General features: G+C 41.1%; 1 protein-coding gene across 2 annotated transcripts in view; it reads left to right on the top strand.

Moving 5' to 3' along the window:
- COL12A1 (collagen type XII alpha 1 chain) overlaps positions 1-26,652 on the top strand; it is a 195,690-nt gene that overhangs the window by 94,997 nt on the left and 74,041 nt on the right. For both annotated transcript variants that reach the window (XM_088471465.1, XM_088471474.1), the window contains 9 exons: positions 1,107-1,249; positions 1,333-1,465; positions 1,583-1,603; positions 2,281-2,423; positions 18,159-18,288; positions 21,414-21,553; positions 23,276-23,405; positions 24,758-24,900; positions 25,161-25,290. In XM_088471465.1, the coding sequence (XP_088327591.1) occupies positions 1,107-1,249; positions 1,333-1,465; positions 1,583-1,603; positions 2,281-2,423; positions 18,159-18,288; positions 21,414-21,553; positions 23,276-23,405; positions 24,758-24,900; positions 25,161-25,290 (1,113 nt within the window). The remainder of the gene's footprint in view (positions 1-1,106; positions 1,250-1,332; positions 1,466-1,582; positions 1,604-2,280; positions 2,424-18,158; positions 18,289-21,413; positions 21,554-23,275; positions 23,406-24,757; positions 24,901-25,160; positions 25,291-26,652) is intronic.

Here is a 26,652-nt window from a genome sequence, read left to right as displayed (position 1 = left end):
AAGTCCTGACTATTTCTTTTTTAAATCATGAACTTTATTAGTATTTGTTTTTCAGCCTAAAATGTATCAAATTACTTTTTTCATATTTGCCAATATTTAGTTTCATTAAATAAAATACTGGGTCATGACTGTTTTAAAGAAGTCACCCTTGGACTGTTTCATACTCACAGAGTATGATAATAATAACAGTGTAACTGGTGGGTATAGAACATTTTGTTATGTTTATAGGAGGACTATATAAAATATGCTGAAAACTTACCACTTATCCCAAATCAAGCTCAGTCGCATTGCTCTCCAGTATCAAAACAACTAGTACTAGATTAAGATGTGAAAGTGCCACACTTTAGGTACTGTATAAAACATCTGTTCTGTGTAATTGAAAACCACATTCATCGCACAGAAATGACCTGTGTCATTGACCTTACCATTGCAATACGTCATAATATTTTACGATGAATACAGACAAAAAGGAAATATACTATGACATCATTATTTGGCAGTTGCATGGGTTATATTCTGTCTGTACTTGTTGATACCACAGTTTATAGGGGATTATGCTGAGTTAGATGAATATATATCCAAAAATGTAGATCTAAAAGTCCTTCATCTACATCAAACCAACAAGTGCTACTATGGGCTTACCAATTAATTATACATGATTACAAATGTTTTTAAAGATTATGAAGGTTGATTGTACCAGATTAATTTATCGTTGTTGTATTTTGTTTTTCACATCATATTCACTTGTAGCCCATCCTGTTTTACATTAAGTAGTATTATTGTATTATTGTATTTATTGTCTAAGTAGATTTCAAATTATATCTTAGAGACCTCTCTTGTTAGGCATGTCTGACAAAGACACTTAATCAGTCTTAAAGCTTGAAGCTTAACTTACATTGATATTAATAACTTTATATTAAATATATTAATATCCTGGGAAAAACTCACAAGTAAAGCATTGAAACGTTTGGGCTTACTTTGAGCTCCAGTTTCTTTATTACAAAATCATCCAGAGTGCCGCCGCATTGTTTGATATTAATAACAGTAAATAATGACACTTTCACTAAAATATGTATGTAATATACTTTATATTTCAACTTCCATAGCTCCAGTACCAGCTCCAGTCAACCTCAGATTTTCTGAAATAACAAAACAAAGTTTCCGAGGCACCTGGGACCATGGTGCGCCAGATGTAGCTTTGTACAGAATAACCTGGGCACCACTTGGACAACCTGGACAAAAGAAAGAGGTAAACGCTCAGTCTTATTAGGAGATTGAAAACAGGTAATGCATTCTTCTGTCATCCCATAAAATATAATGATGTGTTTGCAGACGATTGTTGATGGAGACAAGAACACAATGGTATTTGAAGACCTAGATGCAGACACACCATATGAGGTCTCAGTTACTGCCATTTACCCTGATGAATCGGAAAGTGAAGATCTTATGGGTGTTGAACGAACATGTAAAGAGTTTTTTTTTATATAACACACATCTTTGCTATGCTATACTAAATATATATATATATATATATATATATATATAAAATTACTTACCATTTACTGTTCTTTTGTTTCCTTAGTGCCAGCTGCTACAACTCCAGGTAAGGCAGTTTTAATTATTAAATAATTGTCATTATTGACCTGTATTTACTATGAAATGTACATATTCCCTTAAATGTGATTCAGAGTTACACACAATTCAGCCACATATCCTGATTGGGGAGAAATTTGTATCTCTGCCTGAATTCAGAGTTGCCTGCATCTATGCAGCCACACTACCCCTTTACATTCATTTGTGAAAGAAGCTGTCATCACTATCTGCAAGCATTTGTTTAGCCCTATCCTTGGTGCTGCTTCATCTTTGCGTACACTCACTTCTGAGTATCCTGCATTTCCATCTCCATGGCACACCTATCCTACAATATGTGTCAATGCCCATTGCTGTCTAGTAGTTACATTTATTCACATGCAAATGCAGATGTGGCTGAGGAGCGCATTGCTCTGGATCACTCATATTTGCTCAAAGTTGCGTATGCTGATAAAAATCTCGAGATCCATCTGCAGAGTATACCCTGCCACAGTTTGCTATTAGGGCATGCTAAAAATGTGTCAGGGAATGGTGGTATGCGTAGTACCAAAGCAGCTGGAATGCTGGATGTTGCCTACCCCTGTATATGAGCATTAATTTTTATATTAATGTACTTTGAAGAAACAATGTGTGATGCTAAATGTTGTTTATTTGTTTGTTTGTTTTTAACTTAATTTCTTTAAATTCTAGCCCCAAGAAGTGGTCCTCGGAACTTGCAGGTGTTCAATGCAACATTCAACAGCTTGACTGTGAAATGGGACCCAGCCAGCGGCAAAGTGCAGCGATACCAAATAATTTACTCTCCGACTGTGGGAGATGGGGGTGAAAAAACGGTAATATGATAATGCACATTCTGACTATTTTAATAAGAAAAAAATAGGAAGTATCAGGATCACATAAACAGATTTGTTCTATAATTAAATGAAATTAAATATTAAGGCTTACACAGCTGCACGTCAAAAACATGGTTGAGCAGAAGACACATTATCTGTATAGTGCCATCTATATTCACCTTTTTATGTTTCTGCATGAATTTAGTCATCGTCTGGACAGCTATAAATTTTCATGAGTATTAGTGAGTGTGGAAACATCCCATATACTGGTAAGAACATGCTCTGTGTTGTCCTATAGCAAATTCTAGGACATCATCACGTTATTTGCTGTCACTCAATATAATGAGTATTAGTGAATGATCACATGGGCTCAGTGTCACAGGGCATTTTGCCTGCACTAACAGCTAATTTTAAAAGGCTTTTATGAAACTGAGACGGTGTACACATAGCTGATCTTTTACAACAATGATATGTAAGTCAATAACTTTATATTAAAATGAGGACTTTATTCATGCTGTACTATAACTTACCTCCCAACTGTGACAATTTCAGTCATACAGTCCCTATTTGCAGCCCTCGAGAGAGTATTTAAAATCTTAAACTAATTAGTAAATAATTAGTTTAAGGGTAAATTGGATGTGGGTTATTTGGGTCAAATTGGAGTTTTGGTTATTAGGGGCAGGTTAGGAGTGGAGCTAATTTTGCCCTGATTAAAATCTTTGAATGTTGGGAGATATGCTCCTATCTTAGGTTACCACCCACAGCTAGTGCGAGCGGCCAGGATGATGGTCGCGATGGTCAAGACCATCGCGACCATCGGACTTGCGACAAGACCCTTGTGGTAGGGTCTCGTTGCCGCAAGTCCCAGTGGACTTCTTGCTCTTACAGAGCAAGAAGTCCATGCACTGACATCACTTGTGATGTCAGTGGGGCTGGCCCCAGATGGTAGGCGTTCCCATGGGAATGCCTCCATCTGGGCAGCCACTCTCCCGGCCCGCCCACCAAAGGGGGCGTGCTGTCACTCAACATTGACAGCACGCCCCCTTTGTACCGAGACCCGGAGCGACGGCTTGCCCGTCGCTATCCGGATCTCGCTCATGCGCACCACGGAGCTGCCTCCGTCGTGCGCATGCGCACTGGGCCAACATCGACCCGCTTGCGAGCGTTCAGCGCTCGCGAGTAGGTCTGAATCAGGCCCAGTATTTGTAAAGAAAGAAAGAGGTAACAACATACCACCCAACATTAAAAGTGTAAAATTTTGACAAAATCCTAATCTTTCTGAACTGGGGGCCTGATTCAAAGCCGCTCATAAGCGGCCGCTCGTTCGCTCCGAGCGATGTTTGCACATCTGCGCATGCGCATGGGTTGTAATGCGCATGCGCCAACCAGTCAGTGCGGTCGGAAATCGTGTGGTCGCAAAATAGCGAGTGCCTGCTAATTTGAGTGACAGGATGAGGCGTTTGTGGGTGGTAACAGGGGAAGGTGCTTGAAAACGGGGAGTGGAGATCCAAACGCAGGAGTGTCAAACGGTCAAAACGGGCGTTTAATGGGAGTGCATAATTAACAAAGCAGCGTCATCGACCACGTCACTTGGTTGTCTTTTAGCCAGAACTGCTCGCATGATTGCGGTAGGAAAATGCTACCACAAGAATAGTGAGCAGTTCATACGCCTTTCGATGTACTCGATTAATCTAATAAATAGCGGAGATGACGTATGATGCGAGCGGCCAAGGGGCGTCTTTACAAAATAGCGAGCGCATGTTTTGGACGCTCGCTCAGACAAAGAGGCGTCAACAGACCGCAAAGAGCGAGCGCTCAATTTAAATAACCAGCCCCTTTTTCTGAACGAGCGAGCGCAAATAGCGTCCGGCTCTGAATGAGGTCCTGAGCCCTCGTTGAGACCACATTCACTTTCTGATGTGTACAAGTAAATGTTAAGACAAAATGCAGCAAGGGTGGGAGAGACACTTCTGAGGCGGATGGGTAGCTGCTTAGGGTGCCCACAGATCTTCCGTCGGCTCTGGGTAAAGAAAGTAAAAGTAAGACAATATAAAACATATTGAGATAAAATGCATACAATCCTGCAAAGTTTAAGAAAATGCTATTTTATTGTTTCAAATTAAGTTAATAGGAACTTTTCCACTGGAAAAACTAGACTTTGTCTAATGTGATTTGGTACAATATTTTGTACATTCAAGTGTCAATTGAAAAGGAACTTTTCTTCTTCATGTCATAGGGGACACAGGGCCTGATTCAGACTCGGACGCTAAGAAACGTTTGCTCGTAGCTGCCGATGGTTCGTATTGTGCACATGCGTATGCATCGCAGTGCGCATGCGCGAGCCAGTCACTGATATCGGGAATCGTGCGCTTGTAGCACAAAGACTGAGCGCTACCTTGAGTGACAGATAGTGTCTTTTCTGGGTGGTAACAGGGGAAGGTGCTTATGAATGGGGGAGTTGTGGTGCAAACGCAGGCGTGTCTGGGCGTCAAAACAGCGTTTTAAGGGCGTGCATAATTAGCATGGAGGCGTCATTGTACACATCACCTGGTTGTATTTCAGTCAGCACTGATCACAGTGCTTGCAGCGGGGTAGGGGATACCTCAATCGCTGCGTGCATCTCCGATGGCTCTCGATGTTACCGATTAATTATACACTTCCTGGAGATGACGTGTGTTAAGAAAGGAAAGTGGGTGTCTTTATACACCAATGTTTGCCCACTGCCATCACTCTCTAAGACATAGAGGGCATCCTTACACCACACAGTGCGTTTGCAGCTTAGCGGCCAGGTCTGAATCAGGCCTACAGGCATTAACATGGGTATAAGCTGGAGCAGGAGAAGTCTGGGCACCAACTTGTTAAACTTTTCCTCCCAGCAGCCCTGGCTCCTCCTCCCATATAGCCCACCCCCAGGCAGGCCGGTTTTAGTCTGGTGCCTTGCAAAAGCAGGTGCTGTGTTAGAGACTGTTTTTGAGCAGTCTAGTTTTTTCTGTTCTTTATTTAGTTTTATTTCAATTTATTTATAATTCGAGTAAGCAGCGCTAGGTGTTCCACCAACCCCCTGCGCCAATGGCTGCAGCACTGGCTAGTGGGTCAGTGACTTTGGCCGGTCCTCGACACACACCAGGGACATGCAGCAGGACACTGGGGGGAGCACGGGCACTGCTAAACAAGGTAAGAGTGATTCTCTGCTTGCGATGAGCCGTGCTGCAGGGGCTGTCACTGCCGGTGTGGGAGACCACTGGCAGTGCTGACAGCAGTCGCCCAGGTCGCCTACGCTAGACCACCAAGGCACAGTCAATGGGGCGCTTCTATTGAAAGCAGCCATTGCCCTGGGGGATCTTGTTCAGCAAGTGGGGGGTATGCTCTCCCCATTAGCTCCTCCCCCACTTCCTTGGTGCACTCCCTCATTGCAGAAGCCATCCCATAGGGATAATCTTTCTCTCTCCCCTCCCAACTGAGATGCTGCGCAGCCATTTAATCTGTACCTGCTGCAGTCTCCGGAGAGCAGTAAAAGGGTTCCTGTCTCCCTGTATACCTTTTCCCTTGTAGTCAGGTTATACATTAAAGCGCTTTCCTGCTGAGTGGGGTTTGGATTGTTGAGCATTAATGGCCCATTATTACAGCATTGAATGTTGTGTGTGCATGAAATTGTAGCTTACAGTGCTAACACTGAGTTCTGGCATGTCTCCTCTCCAGATTGCCAAAGTGACTCTTATTTGGAGGATTGCTGAGGGGGGGGGAGGGGGGGGGGGCGGCCTACTTTCTGTCTTGAGGACACATTCATTGCACTTCTCATTATTGCACACAATAGTTTAACTAGTTGGTGTGTGGGGATGGCCCTTGAATGCTGTACATGTATTCCATGGGCAAGGCACCTAGGGGTGGGGGTGCTTCAGTATTGCGCAACTGCAGGATTTGTAACACTGTACTTTATCCTCAGGCTCCAGACCATGGTGGGCTCTGTGTACGGTGTTTCAGAGCTTCGCAGCCACAAGGTTCAGTTGGCTATGTCTTCCAACCAGGAACTGGGCTGGACTACCTCTCTCTTGGGAATCACAATGGATGCTGTAATGTTGCAGTGTACTAATTGACTGGCTACCCCAGGGCTTGTACCCTTGCAGGGGCCCAGCTGCACCCAGTTGTACAGTCTCATCGGTGCAGGGTTTACCGTAACTGTCTGCATCTTTCCGGGTGCAGACACTCCAGGCTAGATAATTCCACTCCCCTATCCAGTTATGATTTGGACCCTGAGGATTCCTCAGCTCACGGGGACAATATGTCCAATGCTTCAGGGGCTGATTTCCTGGAGGTCTCCCTTCTAGGTTTGGCAAAATTATTGTCATCTGCACAGCTAGAGGGCCTCCCTAAGGTGGATCAAGCCAAATAGGAGTCTCCTCCTCAGAGTACTCACATTGCCCACCTAGTCATGAACACTACCCTTACTATTCTTAATACAACATCTCTTAAGGATCCAACAGATAGGAAGTTGGAACCTCTTCTGAAGGGTATTAATACTCATGCAGATGCTATTGCACATCCAGCCCAGACTTTTGCCTTGGTGCCTAAAGTCATTGGAGGCTGGGCAGATGTCCTTCAGGAGGGCCTCAGATCGGGTACCTAAGGGAATTAGTTTTTCAGTGAGGTGGCCTCTTATTTTGCAGAGGCAGCAGTAGATATTGGTGTCCTAACCTCCAAATTGTCAGCATCCTTGGCTGCTATGCGAGCCCTCTGACTTCATTCCTGGTGGCTGGCTTAGACTCTAAGTAGGCCCTAGAGTTTCAGTTTTCAGGAGATGTGACTATGATAGCGGCATCCAGGACAACCTTCGGGAGCCCCTAGTTTGTAAACTTCTAATTTTTGCTCCTTTTGTCTGCAGGGAAAAGTCATGAGGCAGCCTAGCTCAAGGTCCCAGGGTTATTCATCCAGGGCTCCAGGTCCGAACTAAACAGCCAGGGTCTACCGGATGCCCTACCACCAAGTCTACTAACAAACCTATTGCTTGACAGGATGGGCTTCCACATTGGGGATACCAGTGTGGGAGGCCGACTTCTGATGTTCTCCGAGACCTGGTTAGCAACCACATGGGACATCTGGATGCAAGGGTTGTCTCCCGAGGCTACGCCCTAGTCTTTCAGAAGCGGCTTGCAAACCAATTTTGTTCCACAGGTTTTCCGGTGAATTCAGGCAAACCAGTGATCATGCGAGAGTCTTTTCATCCCCTGGTTGGCTTCCAAAGTAATTGTTCCTGTTTCCCCATATCAAAGGGGCAGTGACTTTTCAGCCATCCTTTTCTTGGTTCATCCTTAGTTTTTTTTTTAAAACCTACCTTTAAAGGACCACCTTTACTACTGTTTATTCAGACACCTGCTTCTTGAAAAAGCCATGTACCACGGGGAAATGCGTCTAAATTACAGGTGCCACCTTTTCTGGAGCACTTATTTGCCACTTGTTTCACACCAGAACATCTGTTTCACTGGCTTGCTGGAGCAAGCACATACAGCCTAACGGAGACCCCGCTCACAGAGGCCCAGCATGGCCCAGGACTCACACGGGAGATGGCGGTCAGCTGACCACGACCATCTGGAGCTGACTGCCCTGGTCCTCTATCCACGGCCTGGCAATTACACCGCACCCATTAGCCATCGGAATCACCATGCTAAACACTCAGACCGGAGTCTGTTAAAGAGGACTGTACTGCAGTGAGAATCAAGGGATTTCTCCCATATACTGTTACATCAATCTTATTCCTAAAAAGGATTACCATCTCAGCGTATCTGCGCTCTATTTAAACAGCTGTGGAACCCATATTACACCTCTTTTGTTACAATCAACACTGGAGACTTTGTTTCTATTTGAGACTATTATTTACCATCTGGCTTTGCATTCAGCATCACTGAGGTTTCAATTTAGGCTTCTTTGCTAGCAGTTATTACCAGTCATCAAGCTCTCATATAATTGTTTTTATTGATTGTAATGTGTTATTATTTATTTACTCCAGGGAGCATTTAGTTTTGTCTTTGTTCATGTGTAATATATTATATTACATTTTATATATTTTCTACTATCCTTTTGTTTTTCATGATGGTATATGCACCTTTGCAGTATATCCCTGTTTTAGTTCTCTTTTTGTATTGGAGACAGGCAATCTCCAATTCTGCAAGTTGGCAGCTGTATCCTCTGAGCTTACTCACCACAGGTCTCCATCAGGCACCAAGGTTATCTTGTGATTACTCTCTTTTTAAGGCTCATCTCCAGCCTGATGCACTGTTTACCGCATCATGTCGGCCCTGCTTTGGTTTATGTTTTGAAATAGTTTTTGGGGTAATATTTAACTAATGTTAATCTGAACAAATGTATAAGCAAGTTATTTAAAGATCTGAAGACAAGATAATGAGTGAGAAGCCCTATTTTTTATCTGCTAATGCCATAAATGCTTATTTCAAAGCACTTCCAGCTGTTCTATAAAATGCATCTGCTTGAAGTATGATGCTAAAACAAAGGCACGATACTGCAATTCTGCCAGCTCAGCAGGCAAGACTGCCATGTCCCCCGTATTATCTGATGTGCTTATACAATGAGCAGAAAACCAAATATTTTATCTATGTTAAAAGAGTGTGCAGGGGCACAAAATTCATTTAGCAGAACCGGATTTCTGAATACACAAGAAAAAAGTTTATTGATCGTGCAAGATAAAGCAAGACTCAGTTTTATCCATTTAATATCCCTTAGCTTGTGTCCTATATACAGGGCCGGCAAGAGACTAGCAGGGCTCTGGTGGTACAGGGCTGGCAAGAGACTAGCAGGGCTCTGGTGGTACAAAATGGGGGTGTGGCCAAGCATGTAGGTACGGCCACACCATGTGGAGAGCCTTCTCCAGAGGCTGCACACTTTCGCAAATGGGTTGTGCATGCCGAAAGGGGGGAATGATCATACCATCTTAGGGGCTCGGTCACGCCTCTTTGGCAGCCCAGGCCCCAGAAAGGCCCAGACCCATGTACCCCTTACCCACCTACCCCACTCTGCGCCCCCTGCCCATGCAGGCTTGAAATGTTTACATTGACTTCTGTCTCAATGCCAATTTGGCTCTCTATATTTGGGCATTATTATTGATGTCATTCAATATATAAGAAATATTAGAGCAAAAACTGCTCCCTGCAGTTCTCGGCTTGGACTAAGAACTGCAGGATGCAGCGAGATGGGACACGACGTGGCTAGTGGATCCCACTTCTGAGCCAGCGGTGCGGGGAGTCCGTCCCATGCCACTGCCCTGCAGCACAGACAACAGCCAGGCTGGTCTCACACATTGCAGAGAGCCACAAGCCGGGACTGAGTGGAACTTATCATTTGCTCCTACAATTAAGGCTCACTAAATCTTGAGGACGCTGGTGAATGATTAATCATCACACTAATACATGTCATAACAGTGAGATATTGCCGTTTTTATTTATTGTGGGAGACCACAACTACTTAACTAATAGGAATTGACTTGGGGATCATTACAGATTTTACTAGCTTGTCCAAGTGGAATTGGTATGAAATACCGCCGGCCGATTCCCGTCAGCGGCAGCCCGACAGGAGCAGAGTGCGACGCAGCGGAAGCCCGACAGCGCTGGAAATCCCGATCGTGGATAGGTAAGTATCCACTAATCTAACCTAACCCACCTAACCCTAACCCTCCTTAGGGGTGTCTAACCCTAACTTCCCCCCCAAGTGCCTAACCCTAATCCCCCCTCTAAGTGCCGAACCCTAACCACCCCTTTCCCTGCTGCCTAAACCTAAGTCCCCCGGGGGGGTGCCTAACCCTTAGTCCCCCCCCGGGGGTGCCTAACCCTAACCCTCCCTCCCCTTAGCCTAGCCCTAACCCTCCCGGGGGGGGTGCCTAACCCTAAGTCCCCCCCGGGAGCCCTAAACCTAACCCTCCCCCCGCGGCTGTCCGCTCGCGGCGCCCGGCATCACTACGATCGTGATGCCGGGCGCCGGTCTCGCGGCATCAGGGAAATGCGGGTGTCTACATCTAGACGCCCGGCATTTCACCCTTGCAGTTAGGCAGTCGGCTTCCCGATTGCCTCCCGTCCAAGTTGCTAGAAAGTGAGGACCTCATTCAGAGTCGGTCGAAGCGGCCGCACAGTCGTACGCCACCGATGTTCGCAATGCGCGTGCGCAAACTAGCCGCTACGATCAGAAATTTCTCTCTGCTTGAACACAGCCAGGTCGGTAGTTTGAGTGACAGAATGAGGCGTTTGTGGGTGGTAACAGGGGAAGGTGCTTGAAAACAGGGGAGTGGAGATCCGAACGCAGGCGTGCCTAATTATGCGAACGGCGTTTTGTGGGAGTGCATACGGTTTATGGGAGTGCATAATTAACAAAGTAGCATCATGGCACATGTGATATGGGAGGTTTTTATACTGACATGATTGTAGAACTTAAGAGAGGGTATGGTCAACCTTAAGCTCTACGACCAGTTTCGATGGTTGCTGATGGTCTCGATTAATCCTTATATGCCCGGAGATGACGTGCAATGCGTACGAGAAGGGGGCGTATTTTTTTTCTTCCGACCGCTTCCTCCCCTTGGTCAGCCAGCTACCGATCCGAACTTAGGGATGCAACTTGCGAGGGAATCATTTGCATATCCGGCCCCTTTTCGCGAACGACCGTGCGGCCGCTTCGACCGACTCTGAATGAGGTCCTGAGTCTCTTCCGTGGAACTTGTTTTACTTTGACTGATACTTATGTTACACCTTTGCTGGAAATACAACGATAATCATTTCCCCACATATGGGATGTGAAACATCAATGACATAACCATCTACCTTAAATGGTAGCTGATATATAGTACTGTGGTGACCTAACAAATCAACAATTTTCTTTTTTGCTCTAATATTTCTTATATATTGATTGACATCAATTGGATACTTTTTGTTATTTGTTGCATTTTTATCATATTGTATATTTTATATGTGTATTCTCATTGGCTAATGATGTCTGTTATTTAATGAATTTTTATCTTCTACATTTTAATAATTAAATAGATCTAATTGTGACTGACATAGTTGTTCTATTTTCCATTTTTATTTTTATTTTATTTTATTATTTATTATTTTTTATCATATATATTTGTAAGATCTCTGGTGTTTCACAGCGGTGTTATCCTCCTCCTGTTTTGTTACATCTACAATTTTGCTCATATGCACATACCAGCTTTGTAAATTAGTTTGAATTGCTTGGTCCATTTTAAGATAGACTTACAAACAAAATAAAATTTTACGTGATTATCTTTATTAAAATTATTTTTCAGTCTCCCCTTATGATAAAATATACTTTCTAAGGTATTTATTTAAACAATGAGGCAGGCTTCCCTATCAATTTAAATGACCTGGATTTCATCAGTGTTGAAAGTGACTTTTTCCAAAATAACTAGTTTATTCAGACCAAGAAATTGTAATTTAAATGTGAGATGGTTATAACAGGAATAAATCTATCCATAACAGATAGTGTGATGTGTGAATGAATATATATATACTGTAAGTATATATATATATATATATATATATATATATATATATATCAAATGCAGAATGGTAGCGGCACTCCAGAACTCCAGAATAAATCATGTTAGAGCTGGGTTATATAACCTGTAGAGGTTTATATAACCCAACACTAACGTGATTTATTCTGGAGTGCCGCTGCCATTCTGTATTAGATGTTTTTTACATTGCGGAGGGCACCCATGGTTATATTCTTGAGGAAGAGTGCCGAGCCTATACTAAGCTATATAGAGAGCGAGAGAGAGAACAAAATCAGCGGCACTCATCTGGCCCCCACCAGCGTCCGTAAAGGGCCGAGCCGCGGATGTCTACTCCCGGAAGTGACGTCGATGAGGTTGGTCCCGACCGGCGTGCGATCGGTGGTGGGTTTAGTTCATGAAAACATGTTATATAGGTAAGTGCTTGTTTTGTATATCTTATATTCTTCCCGATGACGGATTAAATTCCGAAACGTTGAAGGCCAACATGTTTCTATCATTTTCATTGTGAAATCCGGATGAGTGCCGCTGATTTTGTTCTCTACGTATCCGTTTGTTGCTGTGCACCACGGTGGTTACTATAGTCTTTAGGAGTGCCATTCTAACGGACTATATATATATATATATATATATATATATATATATAAAACAAAATTACCGGCACTCACTTCCATATCGAGCTTGCATTATTCCTTGCTGAGGTGCTCACCCTGGGGTGCTAGACCCCTCCACATATCCAAATACCAAAGAAAGTGGCACTCGCAGGCTGGGAATCTAATTTGATTTCCAGCCTGTGAGTGCCGCTTTCTTTGGCATTTGGATATATATATATATATATATATGTATATATATATATACACACTATATGGACAAAAGTATTCGGACGCCTGACCATTACACCAACAGGGACTATGATCACATTGTATTCAGATACATTTACTTTAATAAGGAGTTGGTCCCCCTTTTGCAGCTATAACAGCTTCTAGTCTTTTTCGAAGGTTTTCCACAAGATTTTTGAGTGTTTTTGTGGGAAAGTTTGCCCATTCATTCTGTAGAGCATTTATGAGGTCAGGCACTGATTTTGGGCGAGAAGGCCTGGCTTGCAGTCTCCGTTTTAGTTCATCCCAAAGGTGCTCAATGTTATGAGGTTAGGGCTTTGTGTGGGCCAGTCAAGTTCTTCCACATCAAACTCATCAAACCATGTCTTTATAGTCCTTGCTTTGTGCATGGGACACAGTCATGTTGAAATAGAAAAGGGCCTTCCCCAAACTGCTGCCACAAAGTTGGAAGCATAGCATTGTCCATAATGTCTTGGTATGCCGAAGCATTAATATTCAACTTCACTGGAGATAAGGGGCCTAGCCCACATCCTGAGAAACAGCCCCATACCATTAGCCCTCCTCTGCCAAACTTCACAGTTGGCACAATGAAGTTAGGCATCCGCCAAACCCAGGTTGCCCATCTGACTGCCAAACAGAGAAGCGTGATTCATCACTCCACAGAGAATGTTTTCATTGCTCCACAGTCCAGTGTCGATGTGCTTTACAGCACTCCATCCGATGCTTGGCATTGGACTTGGTGATGTGGGGCTCGCATACATCTGCTCGGCCATGGAAACCCATTCCATTAAACTCCCGTCGCACAGTTTTTGTGCTTACATTAATGCCAGTGAAAGTGTGGAACTCCTCAGCTATAGAATCAGCAGAGCGTTGGCAACTTTTACGCATCATGCTACTTAGCAGACGTTGACCTCACTCTGTGATTTTACATGGTCTTCCGCTTTGAGGCTGCGTTGTTGTTCATAAAAGCTTCCACTTTCTAATAATATCACTTACAGTTGACCATGGAATGTCCAGCAGGGCTGAAATTTTACAAACCATCTTATTGCAAAGGTGGCGTCCTATCACAGTGCCGTACACCAACAACCCATTTTGTATTACAAATGTTTGCAAATGGACGCAGGCAGACACAGGCTCCATTCGGAGCATGCTGTGGGACTTACTGGAACAGTGAAGGAAACCCCCCACCCACATGTCACTCAGCATTGCCCTGGCAAGTCTGACACTCTATAACCTTCATTGTCCATGGAAGTCCTGTAGCGTGCACCAGACGGAGTCCGCGGATGCTCATCGTATTACACAATGGGGTGATCTTCTCAAGATATGCTTTTGTCCTTAATATTGGGTCTAATAAACTCTAAACACTGGAAAGAAACTGACCTTGTGTTTTTTATTGAATCAAGTCCAGAGAGTATTCAACCCCTTAATATGTCATCTGGGATCCAATGTCACAACTCTGTGAAGTTTTCATCCAAATACAGTATATGCAGTGGAAGGCTCAGAACAGGCTTTCGGGGTCGAAGTTCTGTCCAGCGTAAACCAACAGGAGCTCCAACCAGGACCCTAACCTCCCTAAATCCTGGCCAGGATCCAACTGGACCTCCTCGCATTGGTTTGATCCCATTCGGTGCAGGAGTGTATCTTCAAGTTATTATGTTTTATTATGTGATGTTGTCCAAATGCATCCAGTGGAAGGCCCAGAACATGCTCTCCACCATAAGGTCTGACCAGAACCCCAACCACTCTTTTTAGGCATCCCAGACCAATTGCCACCCCTCTGTGAAGTTTTCATCAAAATCAATCCAGTGGAAGGCCCAGAACAAGCTCCCAGGGTCAAAGTTGTGCCCAGCATACACCAACAGGAGGTCCGACTGATCTCAACCCCCTAGAATGTCTTCTGGGACCCAGTATTACCACTCTGTGCAGTTTTCATCCAAATCCAGTGGAAGACCCAGAACAGGATCCCCGGGTCAAAGTTCTGCCCAGTGTATATCCACGGGAGGTCCGACCGAGACCCTAATTCCCTTAAAACGTGGGCAGAATTTAACATGATCACCTCACGTTGGTCTCATCCCAATTGGTGCAGGGATGTCCAAATGCATAACCGGAAAGGCAAACAAACAAACAAACCGAACAATGAATGTTATATATAAGATTTGTCGCTCTTACTTTTTCAATACTAAATAACTATGTAAGACTTGGCAGCTTTACCTTGAGAGCTATGGAAAATATTCACGAACAGACAAACAAACTTCTTCTTTTATATATATAGATATATATATATGCAGATAATTTCCTCACAAGATTATCATGAATCAGAAATATTACTCTCTAGTAATAGTAACTTAGTTATTAAACAACTTGCCATTCACATTGTATGTTCACTTTGATCGGTCTAGACTCTATAACCTGCCTTTGAGGGCAATGTGAAGTTTAAATCATGGCACCTAAATGCTTGCATTGCAAACTGAAATAGTGATATAATTTCTGACATGTAGGTCTAATAAAATATGTACACTATTTCTGACAGCCCAAAGCAATTTCATGTGCTTTCTACCCCATAAAGTTCATGAAAAGAAATACCAAACAGCCTAGGATGTGTCGCTATAAACCATTTACAATAGTTTGCCTAGAGGTAGCTTTTAAGTCAGCCAGATGTTTTACAAAGCTTATTAAAATGTGCTTGATAGTCACATTGCAGGATGCTTGGCACTTTTTACAGCCATATTTAGGATAACACAACTTTTTATGAAGCATCGTAAGAGTACAAATTAAGTGCAAACCTAGACAGTTTCACTCTATTTAAATATTTATTACCATTTTAAATGAGATTAGCTGCAGCATGGCATTTATTGTATGTATGATATTTTTATAGAATGTTTATTCAGTAGTGATTTGGCCCATATGGATGAACCTTTCACCCACGTACACAAAGTGATGAAAATCCCCGGGTATATGACTCCAAAGTCAAGCTTTAACAAGAGTAGCCTCGGAGATAAGTTTCATTAAGCTTAAGTCATTAATCACATGTGGCAATGACTACAAAGGTCTCTTCAATTGTACAGGTTTTAAAATGAGGAGTTATGTTCTTATTCTATTTGCTATATAGCAAAGTCTGTAGTGTTTCCATGTATATCCAGCTGCTAAGTTATTTATTATATGTGTGTGTAGGTATGAAGATAGATATATGTACATAAAGTCTGCCAATATCCCACTCTGGACTAGATTAATCTCTGTTTACAATTGGTTTCAATCTACTTTAATGAATGTACAGTTGTGTCTTCATACACTGTGGCTCTAGCAAATAGCTGTTCACTGTTTCAGTCACAATGTGCATCTTATTTGTATAAATAAAACAACTGGAAGTGACAAAACTACATTGCTAGCTTACACTGATTCATTTGATGTGTGATATTTGTAAATCTGTTGCGAATGAGCTTGAAACTGTGTAAAAAGAGGCCCATTGCAAGTGGTTTCCATATGCTGAGTTTAGTTGTGCTTTATCTGTGACTTTGTATGTGTGTAAAAAAATTCCTGTGCGGCCAAAGTTGCAGCCTAGTATCTCTGGTACACTGTGAGCGTCTGCGTCTGCGATGCGTATAAGATGCAAATTGTAATAAAAAATACAGTGTACTACTGCTCTAGGAGCACGTTAGTCGAACCGGGCGTCATGCGCTGTATGTCAGAAGGACAAACAGTAAGTGAGGACATACCGTATCTATATATAATTTGACAAGAATGTTTTTAAGCTTTAATATATAGGTTGAATAACAATTACTCAGTGATATATGGTGAAAGAAATTGTAACCACTCCTTGATTCATTTTCCCTTTTTTATTTACACTGTGGCTGAAAAAAATATGGATATAATATAGAGTATACATTTGTGTATCAGGTGAGATGAGTAACAGTGCATGATGACTAATATGAGCTACACATAATGGGCTTGATTCTGACTTGGGAATAGAGTGAGATATCTCTCTCAACTGTGAACCTGAACAAACCATATTGCAATGCAAGGGGTTAAATACATACCTTTTTTTACATGTGGGGTAAATACTGGCTGCTTTTGCATGTAGCCCACAAATACTGCACAGCTTTATTATTACTCTATAAATTAGATGTCACTTTGGACACCTCCCTCCCAAATCTAAATCTCTCTGCACATTTTAAATCTGCCCCACCTGCAGTGCAGCATGGTTTCACCAAGATGATCAGTTGAGAGAGATATCTCTCTCTATTCCCAAGTCTGAATCAGACCCAATGATGTATACTTGCTTGCATGTTGTACCCCAGAGAGAATAATATGCATATCTAAATATAAACACTTTCCAAGTTTTATAGTGTGCCATTGTAAAATTTATATTACCTTTTTTTTTAATCCACATGTATCGGTCCTCAATGAGACGTTATCTCTTTTATCTATTATTTTATGCCCTGTAATTATCTCTCTCTTGAAGTTGTTTCCAGCTGCTAGTAAAACACATTCTTGCAGTTGAATTTGTATCCATAAATGTCTGAACTATCCAACATATGAGAACAAATTTTGGCAATTCTACAGCACCATTGCTGTGCTTCTGACTCAGAGAGACTCTTCTGCACAAGTTGAAAGGTTTATTTTAAAAGATTCCCAGCTGCAGAGCTGAGAATTTAGTCTTTTTTTCTTATTAATATTTATTTTATTATTAGTGTTAGCTATGTTGCACATTTAAATATATTTTGCATTAAATTTATAAACTGTTATTATTATTATTATTATTATTAATAATAATAAATAATAATAATAATATTAATAATAATAATAATAATAATAATAATAATAATAGATAACTTTGAAATACCTGCTCCTCCTAATGCAGTACATGAGCCCACCTCACCCAAAGATTTATACACAGTGGTTGTGCCAAAGTAATACATTATAAAAGTCATTTATGAAACAGATGTCTGCAAAATGGACATATGTCTATATATTTTGTTTTGTCTCTATACCAGTGATTACATAGATATATAGTTATCCATAATAAATATAAAAAGATTGATTTGCATATCTACTCTCACAGTTGCTTGAGTGATGATTAAAGCCATCATCATAATTTGTTTTATTAAACAGTGCTGTTCTCATAGTCATAATCATGTGAATATCTCCTGTTTCAAGAAGACTTTACTGTAAATCACTTATTCATTATGGGATACTCTGGCACCCATTGGTACCCCTCATTAATAATAAATATATTATTTAAAACAAAATTCATGTACATTTTAAATCTATTCACAGCAAACAAGAGGCGTAGGTAATATTGTTCTTGGAACGGTTGCTGTGCGTGGGCTATGGAAATGGTTTTACTGCAGCGATATATTATTGGCTCCTTAGGTAACAGTTGGTGCAAAGCAGAACAGTGTTGTGCTGCAGGGACTCCAGCCAGATACGCCATACAATATAGCTGTGGCATCACGTTATGCTGAAGGAGAAGGTGGAAGAATCTCAGGGAGAGGAAAAACCAGTAAGTTGTTTATTCATTTCATTTACGTTTTCTTTTCCATAGAAGTCAGAGTGTATCTTTTCTGTAGCTCAGGTTGTGAATGTCCTTTAAGGTAAACCAGTCACCATGTACTCCAGTAGTATTTGTTTTTCTTTACTTTATAGAGCCTAATACACTATATAGTAACCAAACACAAAAAAATGAGGGTTCCTCCAGAACCCCATCACCCAGAAGATAACCATTTTTATCAGTACATCATTATGCTCTAGGTCCACTCCCCAGCTTCTGAGTGTCACAGATCTACAGAGATGAATGAAGCTTGCCTAGGACACAGCAACAGGTTGACAAAGCTAAATTCTAATGCTAGAGACATGGTGGCAGATCCATCCTGTGTGTATATTTTGTATTTTGCAATTCTAATTCTTATTTTCCTAATTAATGTACAACTGTCTACAAACACTTTTTGTGATATTTGAACAAGCAGTGCACTCACATCTGTGAGCAAATGCACAGATTGCCATGAACTTCTGCAGACCTGTGAGCTGAATGTGAGCAAGGGTTAAGGCCACCAATATTCAGCGATCAGAAAACCACTATTGAACAATTTGAAAATTTGCTGTCTGAATTTAGGATATCCCAATCTAGCAATGTGTGCTCATACATTACAGATCTGTTTCAGTGATTTGCAGAACATTTTCAGCAAATACTTAACTTCCAATCTTGAAAGACCCATCCTTTTACTAGTAATGGACTGCAAATGTTACCATACACTAGCAATCTACAGCCCCGATTGACCTGTGAAATCCAACATGTTGGACAGCCTGATTTACCAATTCCCATCCCTTTTTGGTTGAAATCTGTTATCAGTGGACCCCATACATTGCAGATCTTTTTATACAATCATCTGCAAAATGCAGAATTGTCACAATTGATTGTTGATGTATGGGGGCCTTAAGATGAAGAGGTGCACACTAACCATGCAATTCAAAATATATTAATGTACACTTCCCAGAGTTAGAAGATATAGATCACCTTTTTTTTGCTTTACATGAGATGAGTTCTGTAAAAATAAACTCATGTGAAATCTGCAATATTGCTTCTATACTAAGAGAAAATAAGATTAGGGAAAGTGGGAAAATGGCAAAGGGCTAGTCATTGTATATATCTTTACTCAAGTGCATGTGAGATGTACACATCAGTTCCACATCTCACAGATAGATGTACCTTTTCTCATGCAATAGTCACTTTATATAACCCAAGTAGAGGGTAAAGTACTAAGCTCTGTAAAGTGTTAAAGTGGAAAGTGATAAACTACCAGTCAATCAGCTCCTAACTGTCATGTTACAGGCCATGTTTGAAAAATGACAGGAACTGACTGGTTGGTAGTTTATCGCTCTCCAATTTATCACTTTCCAGAGCTTCACACATCTGCCTCATTGCTCATTTCCAGCATTCTGTATCGTTAGGTGAGCTTGCTAGTGAAGTGTTGTTATTTGGCCATTTAAATGTAAGTTTTTTGTAATTTAGTGGTATATTTACTAAAGTGCAGGTTTTTAGAAGTGGAGATGTTGCCCATAGCAACCAATCAGATTGTACTTATCATTTATCTAGTACCTTTTAGAAGATAATAGCTAGAATCTCATTGGTTGCTATGGGCAACATTTCCACTTCTAAAAACCTGCATTTTAGTAAATATACTCCTAAAGCCACGTATCCACTAGATGATTAAAATGAGCGATGGAATGATAACGACATCGTTATCATTCAATCGCTCATTAATCGTTCACAAATCGGGCATGAAAATATCAAAAACGGTGCACGCTCACGCTGGTCGTTTTCATCGCCTGAACATGCTGGTCAATCTGCAGATAGCGACAAATTGGCCATGTTCAGGGATGAGGAAGAGTGCCTGCACTGAACAACATATCATTCAGTGTAGGCACTGCAGGGGAAGAGGAACGAGTGTAAGATTACAATGTTGTCGTTTCACTATCTGCTAGTGGATACGCATCTAGTGTCTGTCAAAACTTAGCAGGACAACAACAGAAATAAGCTTGTGAGCAAAATAAACAATGTTTAAGTTTCACAAATAAAGTGAGCTGTAGCCCATTTGGTCACCATCTGAGTTATTCGGCAGCAGCTCTTCCATATCTGCTGATATTGTATTTACAGATTTAACAGTTCTTGTGCAACCTCTGCTTCTGCATTTTCTGATTATACTATTAGCTATATAGCAACGAGTCTAATTGTGCATTTGTCTCACTTCTGTTAAGTGCTGGGTTCATTTTCTGAAGATGCCTTATTTAAATATGATTGTTTGGAAAACACAAGCAAATATTATACTGTTTTCATTATATTGTTGCCCCTTGAGGCAGTTTTCATTATATTGTTGCCCCTTGAGTCAATGTCCCATTAGGGTTTAAGGCTGATATTGCAGATTATTTTGTGAGTGTCATGATAAGTACTTATACATATATGCATGTGAGGTAGGCTATGTATAAAATATACCCATGTAATAGCAATGCATGGCTCAGACGCAGAGCAGGTGTGGCCTATCCTGGGTTTCATTGTTCTGCCTGTGTTGTCTTGCTGACCGCAATATATAATGTGGTCAATTGTATAATAAATGAGATAAAATATAGTTATAAAAAACATTTCAGTGACCATCAAACAATATCACTGCATCTAAGTAGTCAGACTCCTTGATTAGTGTAAAATCTAAATATACACTGCTTATACTATTTTTCCTTATAACTGTTTTTAGGTTCACAACCTTTTCCTATAGACAGTCAACAAAATATAAGCATATTTCAAAGTATACAATGAATGAATGTAACTCTGTAAGTCATAGTACATGGATGCACCCTTCTTTTATGCATCATAAAAGCATAAAGTAAAATGAATGCTGCATTTAATAATATGTTATCATATATAATGTTTTATAGCATCAGTTATTATGAAAAGCCAATTTCTAATCAAACTAAATAAGTCTTACAAAATGGGAAGACTATTATTTATCCATATGCACTAAAGCCCACTACAGTACATAGAAGAAACCTTTAAATGTGAAATATATGATTTATTACTCGGCTTTCAGGGTAAATCATCTGCACAGATAATAACAGATGCACATCATTGTATTTCAGAGCCTCTTGCTGCAGTAAAAAATCTCAGAGTGTATGATCCCACTACAAGTACTTTAAATGTGCGCTGGGAGGCAGCAGAAGGGAATGTACGTCAGTATAAGATCTTTTATATACCAACTGCCGGAGGAAGTGAAGAAGTGGTAAATACTTATATTTATTCTTTAGATTGATTAACAGTTGTGTTTTCTCTTACAATTAACATGTGCCCAGGAAACCTTTTGAGTGGGGGAAATGTATGACCTGGCGATATGGGGGGAGGAGTGGTATCAGCACACGTTATGTGTGCTGATACTGCTTCTCCCCATGTATTAATGTAGGGTTGGGTAGTAAATGACATGGAAGCTATGGGCCCCTGCCATTACTGGCACTGCTATCTACAAGATAGCAGTGCTGATGTGCCACCCAATGTATGAATGGTCAGTGGCACTTACCGTTCCGACAGCTGCAGCTATCAATATCAACAGCTGCAGCTATTATTTCCCTATCAAAACAGCAGGGATGGCACTGTCCCTAGCTCTGGGCTGCACGCGAGATCTTGCGATGCTTGCGAGATGCCACGCATGCCATGTGGAGCCGGCTGGGAAGGGAGCGCTGCAGCGCTGTGTGCTCTGGTGGGGATCACCAGAGGGAGGAGATTTCACTCCCCCACTCTGGTAGATGAGATGTTAATACATCTCATCGGTCCGGTTTCCTGCTTTGCCTCAATAAAGAGGCAAAGCAGGAAGAGTTATGGCGGCACGATGCATGCCACTATAATACATCTACCCTTGAGTCATTCACTAGACAGGGGTGTAACACTGCATACTGTACTTCTAGCCTCAGCTCTGCACTTCTGAGCATGCTCGGGTCCAGGAAAAACAGTGTGTGCAGATGGACTGGCATCATCGTGCCCCCTCATTTCTGGGCAGGGCTGCCGTCAGAAATTGTGGTGCCCAGTACTGACAAAATAGTAAGGGGAGCTGTGGATAATGTGAGTGGAGCTACAGCAGGGGTGGGGCATAAGTTGGTGCAGAAACCAGTTTAAAAATAATTGTCAAAGTTTGGGCTGTTTTATATAACCTGTCAATCTATCATAAATGATATGATACCCTAGCCCTGCCTCAGCCATCTCAGTATGATACATAAATATCCTCATGGTAGCTCCATCTCCAGTCACCTACCTCTCACACATATCTCCCAGACACCTCCCTCTCACAGATATATCCTAGCCCTGCCTCAATGCTGTCAGCCGGAGTTTCCCAATGTGCTTACTAGCTGATCCTGCAGACATAATGTTGTCTTCTCTCTGACCATTTGTTAAACATGATACTTCCTTGTGTTCCTATGTATTCGTTACTCCATATTGTCAGTTTTTGTCTTCTCCATGGCGGTGGCCATTTTGTTAAGGACATTTCTATACACAAATCCTTGTCTGCAGCTGCAGAGATGGACCCCCTCTTTGTTCTGGCCCAATACTGGAGTCCTGCCAGTCCCCCTCCCTGATGGTGGCCCTACTTCTGGGTCATAGCGACCACACTACTCATGTTTATTGGGAGGGCCACATTCCAATAGCCTACATTATTTATAGTTTACAGATTAATAAATAATATCTTCCATAATAATGCTTGTGTATTTCTGTGATATTATATTTGAGATTGGTGATTTTCTGTTTTGAGCATTTACCGCCAAGTCTCGTCCTCTTGGCTGAGCCATGTCAAAGAGCTCAATATGGGTGCTTTTATCAAGCAATCCTACCAGAAGGTCCTGAAAATTCTCCATTTGATCAACCATATTTCTTGGCGATGTTTGTAAAATGAAGACACATATAGAATAGGACATTACTCTACAATACACAGTGTAATATGTATGTTTTATGTTTACAGGTCACTGTTCCTGGAAATACCATCTATTCAGTACTCAGAGGTCTTCAGCCTGACACGTCCTACACAGTGACCGTGGTCCCTGTATATGCTGAAGGAGATGGTGGCCGCATGTCTGAAACTGGAAAGACATGTATGTGGCACATGATATGTTTTCCTTCTGTTTACATAATCTATGCACTGTAAAGAAAACCATAATGTTGCAAAGCCCTAATGTCTAAAATTATATAATGATTAATACCTATAAATACTGTTCATAAAATATTAATCTAGTATATGCAGAACAAAGTACTGTAAGAATATTTACAATGAATTACTTTAGATTAAAGACACTATGAAAACCAGTGGTGAAATATTCCAAATTCTAAAAAGATTACAAGCAATGTTTTACAGGCATGGGCATGTGATGTAATACATTTATATAATCGTAGCTTAACCCCATTAGCATAATTTCACTTCACCTCTGAACATTTTACTACACCACCCAAAGTATACTTAATGCATTATGTACCGTAAGTGAGGTAGGTACTTCTGGCTAAAGTATTTTATCATCTCCAAGCATGAACAGGAATGTCAAATTGAAAGCTTTCCCTCAAATCATATTCATTGATGTGCCCCACACTGTTGATGGGTATTTGTTTGAACTCTGCTACAAAGTGTAAAGGAATCTGTTTAATAAGTGGATATATTTCATAGGCAAAGGCCTCAATCTTGTAAAACTACATGCCTGAAATGCCTCAAACATGTAATTGGAGATATAGTCAGAGTTCCAGTCAAGCAAACTGAGGGCAATTTAAAGAATAATAATTTTTAATTGTAGGAGATAATAATTTGTGACATTGCAAATGGTAGAGAAGGGAAAGGGGGGGCATGATAGAAACATTCAAATATATAAGGGGTTTTAACAAGGTAAAGGAAGGAGACATTCTTCAAAGAAAGAGAAGTATTAGAACAAGAGGACATGTTCTGAAACTGGAGACTGGTAGGTTCAGGGAAAATTTGAGGAAAAATTACTTCACAGAAAGGGTAGTGGACAAGTGGAATAGCCTCCCATCAGAGGTGGTAGAGGCCAAGACAGTAGAGCAATTTAAGCATGCATGGGATAGACACAAGGATATCCTTAAGAAGAAGTAAGGAGCAATAAGGTAACAATATGTTTAAAAATGGGGCAGACTAGATGGGCCAAGTGGTTCTTATCTGTCTTCAAATTCTATGTTTCTATGAGATTCTTATCTCAGGAATAAAAAAATAGAATAAATGACTGAAAAACAAAAGTAAGAAAATAATATAGAAGTCTTTCATGTATGCGATATAAGTTACCTGCAATATAATATTATTGCATTATATAGTCACTGCTAGTCTGAGGAGCGTAAGGACCAAAACATGAATTAATACCTCATACCTTTAAATATGCTAAATATATAGAGTTACAAAATTGACACTACTACTTTTTGTTTATCAATTTATTTCTGCCTTTTAATATAGTGGTGCGAGGAACAGCTAAAAATCTACAAGTATACAACCCTACACCCAACACGTTAAATGTCCGCTGGGAACCTGCCCCCGGGCTTGTGCAGCAATACAAGGTCAACTATTCCCCACTTCTTGGAACACGAGTTACAGAATCTGTAAGTAATATGTTCACATAAGAATCTCTGGCCTCGTGACATTATGTAACTGTGCAGTAACATACAAATGTCGCAGAGTCATTTTGCACTAACAGTTATTTAGCAAAATGATAATTTAATGGTATTTTATGATCATAACAAATTTTATTAGGAAATATTATGCATTTTAAATCTACGCGAGACTTGTATGATATTCCTAAATACATCCCATGAATTTCTGTTTTAAGGAATAATAAATAATTTTCCATATTTACCACTAGGTTGTGGTTCCCGGGAATATTCGCAACGTGTTACTAGAACGCCTGACTCCTGATACACCTTACTCTATAAATGTGGTCGCGATGTATGCTGATGGAGAAGGGAATCCAAGTGACGGAGAAGGAAAAACATGTATGTACTGTACATTTCTTATTATTAATGCCGTTCTATAGGGTGCCTTATTGATATGAAATACATGGCTTCCATTATTGTTTAGGATGTGGAAAAATAAGTTGTTTTACTGGGAGACAAATGCTCTATGGTCCCTTGCAGGGGCAAACGCTGCATTTCTACAGAGGGTTCCTCAATGCTCGATTTAGAATCAAAGAAAGTAAAAGTAGTGTCCGTGTCTGCGTCTTTTGCCAGTCGTATGTCTGCGCCTTTAAGCTAATACTGTTACAAGCCCGTCCCTGGTGTATATCCATGCGTATGAATTTAAGGACTGAGATGCCATTTTCCAGTATGAATGTGTAAGGACTGAGATGCCATTTTTCAGTATGAATGTGTAAGGACTGAGATGCCATTTTCCAGTATGAATGTGTAAAGGACTGAGATGCCATTTTCCAGTATGAATGTGTAAGGACTGAGATGCCATTTTCCAGTATGAATGTGTAAGGACTGAGATGCCATTTTCCAGTATGAATGTGTAAGGACTGAGATGCCATTTTCCAGTATGAATGTGTAAGGACTGAGATGCCATTTTCCAGTATGAATGTGTAAGGACTAAGATGCCATTTTTCAGTATGAATGTGTAAGGACTGAGATGCCATTTTCCAGTATGAAAGTGTAAGGACTGAGATGCCATTTTCCAGTATGAAAGTGTAAGGACTGAGATGCCATTTTCCAATATGAATGTGTAAGGACTGAGATGCCATTTTCCAGTATGAATGTGCAAGGACTGAGATGTCATTTTCCAGTATGAATGTGTAAGGACTGAGATACCATTTTCCAGTATGAATGTGTAAGGACTGAGATGCCATTTTCCAGTATGAAAGTGTAAGGACTGAGATGCCATTTTCCAGTATGAAAGTGTAAGGACTGAGATGCCATTTTCCAGTATGAATGTGTAAGGACTGATATGCCATTTTCCAGTATGAATGTGAAAGGCTGAAATGACATTTTTCAGTATTGCAAACTAGACATATATTTCTGGGGTTTGGACTACAGCATGCTGGGGGTGTAACCACCCTATAGTGGATGTGGTCAGACCCCCTTTCCACCCTAAGAGGAAATACAGCACTTTATTGCCATACATAGTTGAGCCCCCCTATTGCAAATTAGGATGGTTGGGAAGTATGCAAATGCAAGTTAAAATTCCATGCTTCATGTGTCATTTGCCTATCCCAAGATACAGTTGATGAGGTCTGACACCAAGGGGTCTGTTCATCAATGGGCTGGATGGCCCCAATAATTAAGTATCCAACTTGTTGTGAGTTGCGGCGGTGGATACTTAAATACTGGAGCAATTGAGTATTGCTCCAGTGCAGGGACAGC

This window comes from Taudactylus pleione, unplaced genomic scaffold (genome assembly GCF_031769625.1).
Source record: "Taudactylus pleione unplaced genomic scaffold, aTauple2 ptg000015l, whole genome shotgun sequence".
NCBI classification, from domain to species: domain Eukaryota; kingdom Metazoa; phylum Chordata; class Amphibia; order Anura; family Myobatrachidae; genus Taudactylus; species Taudactylus pleione.
This window is presented reverse-complemented; position numbering and strand designations above follow the sequence as displayed.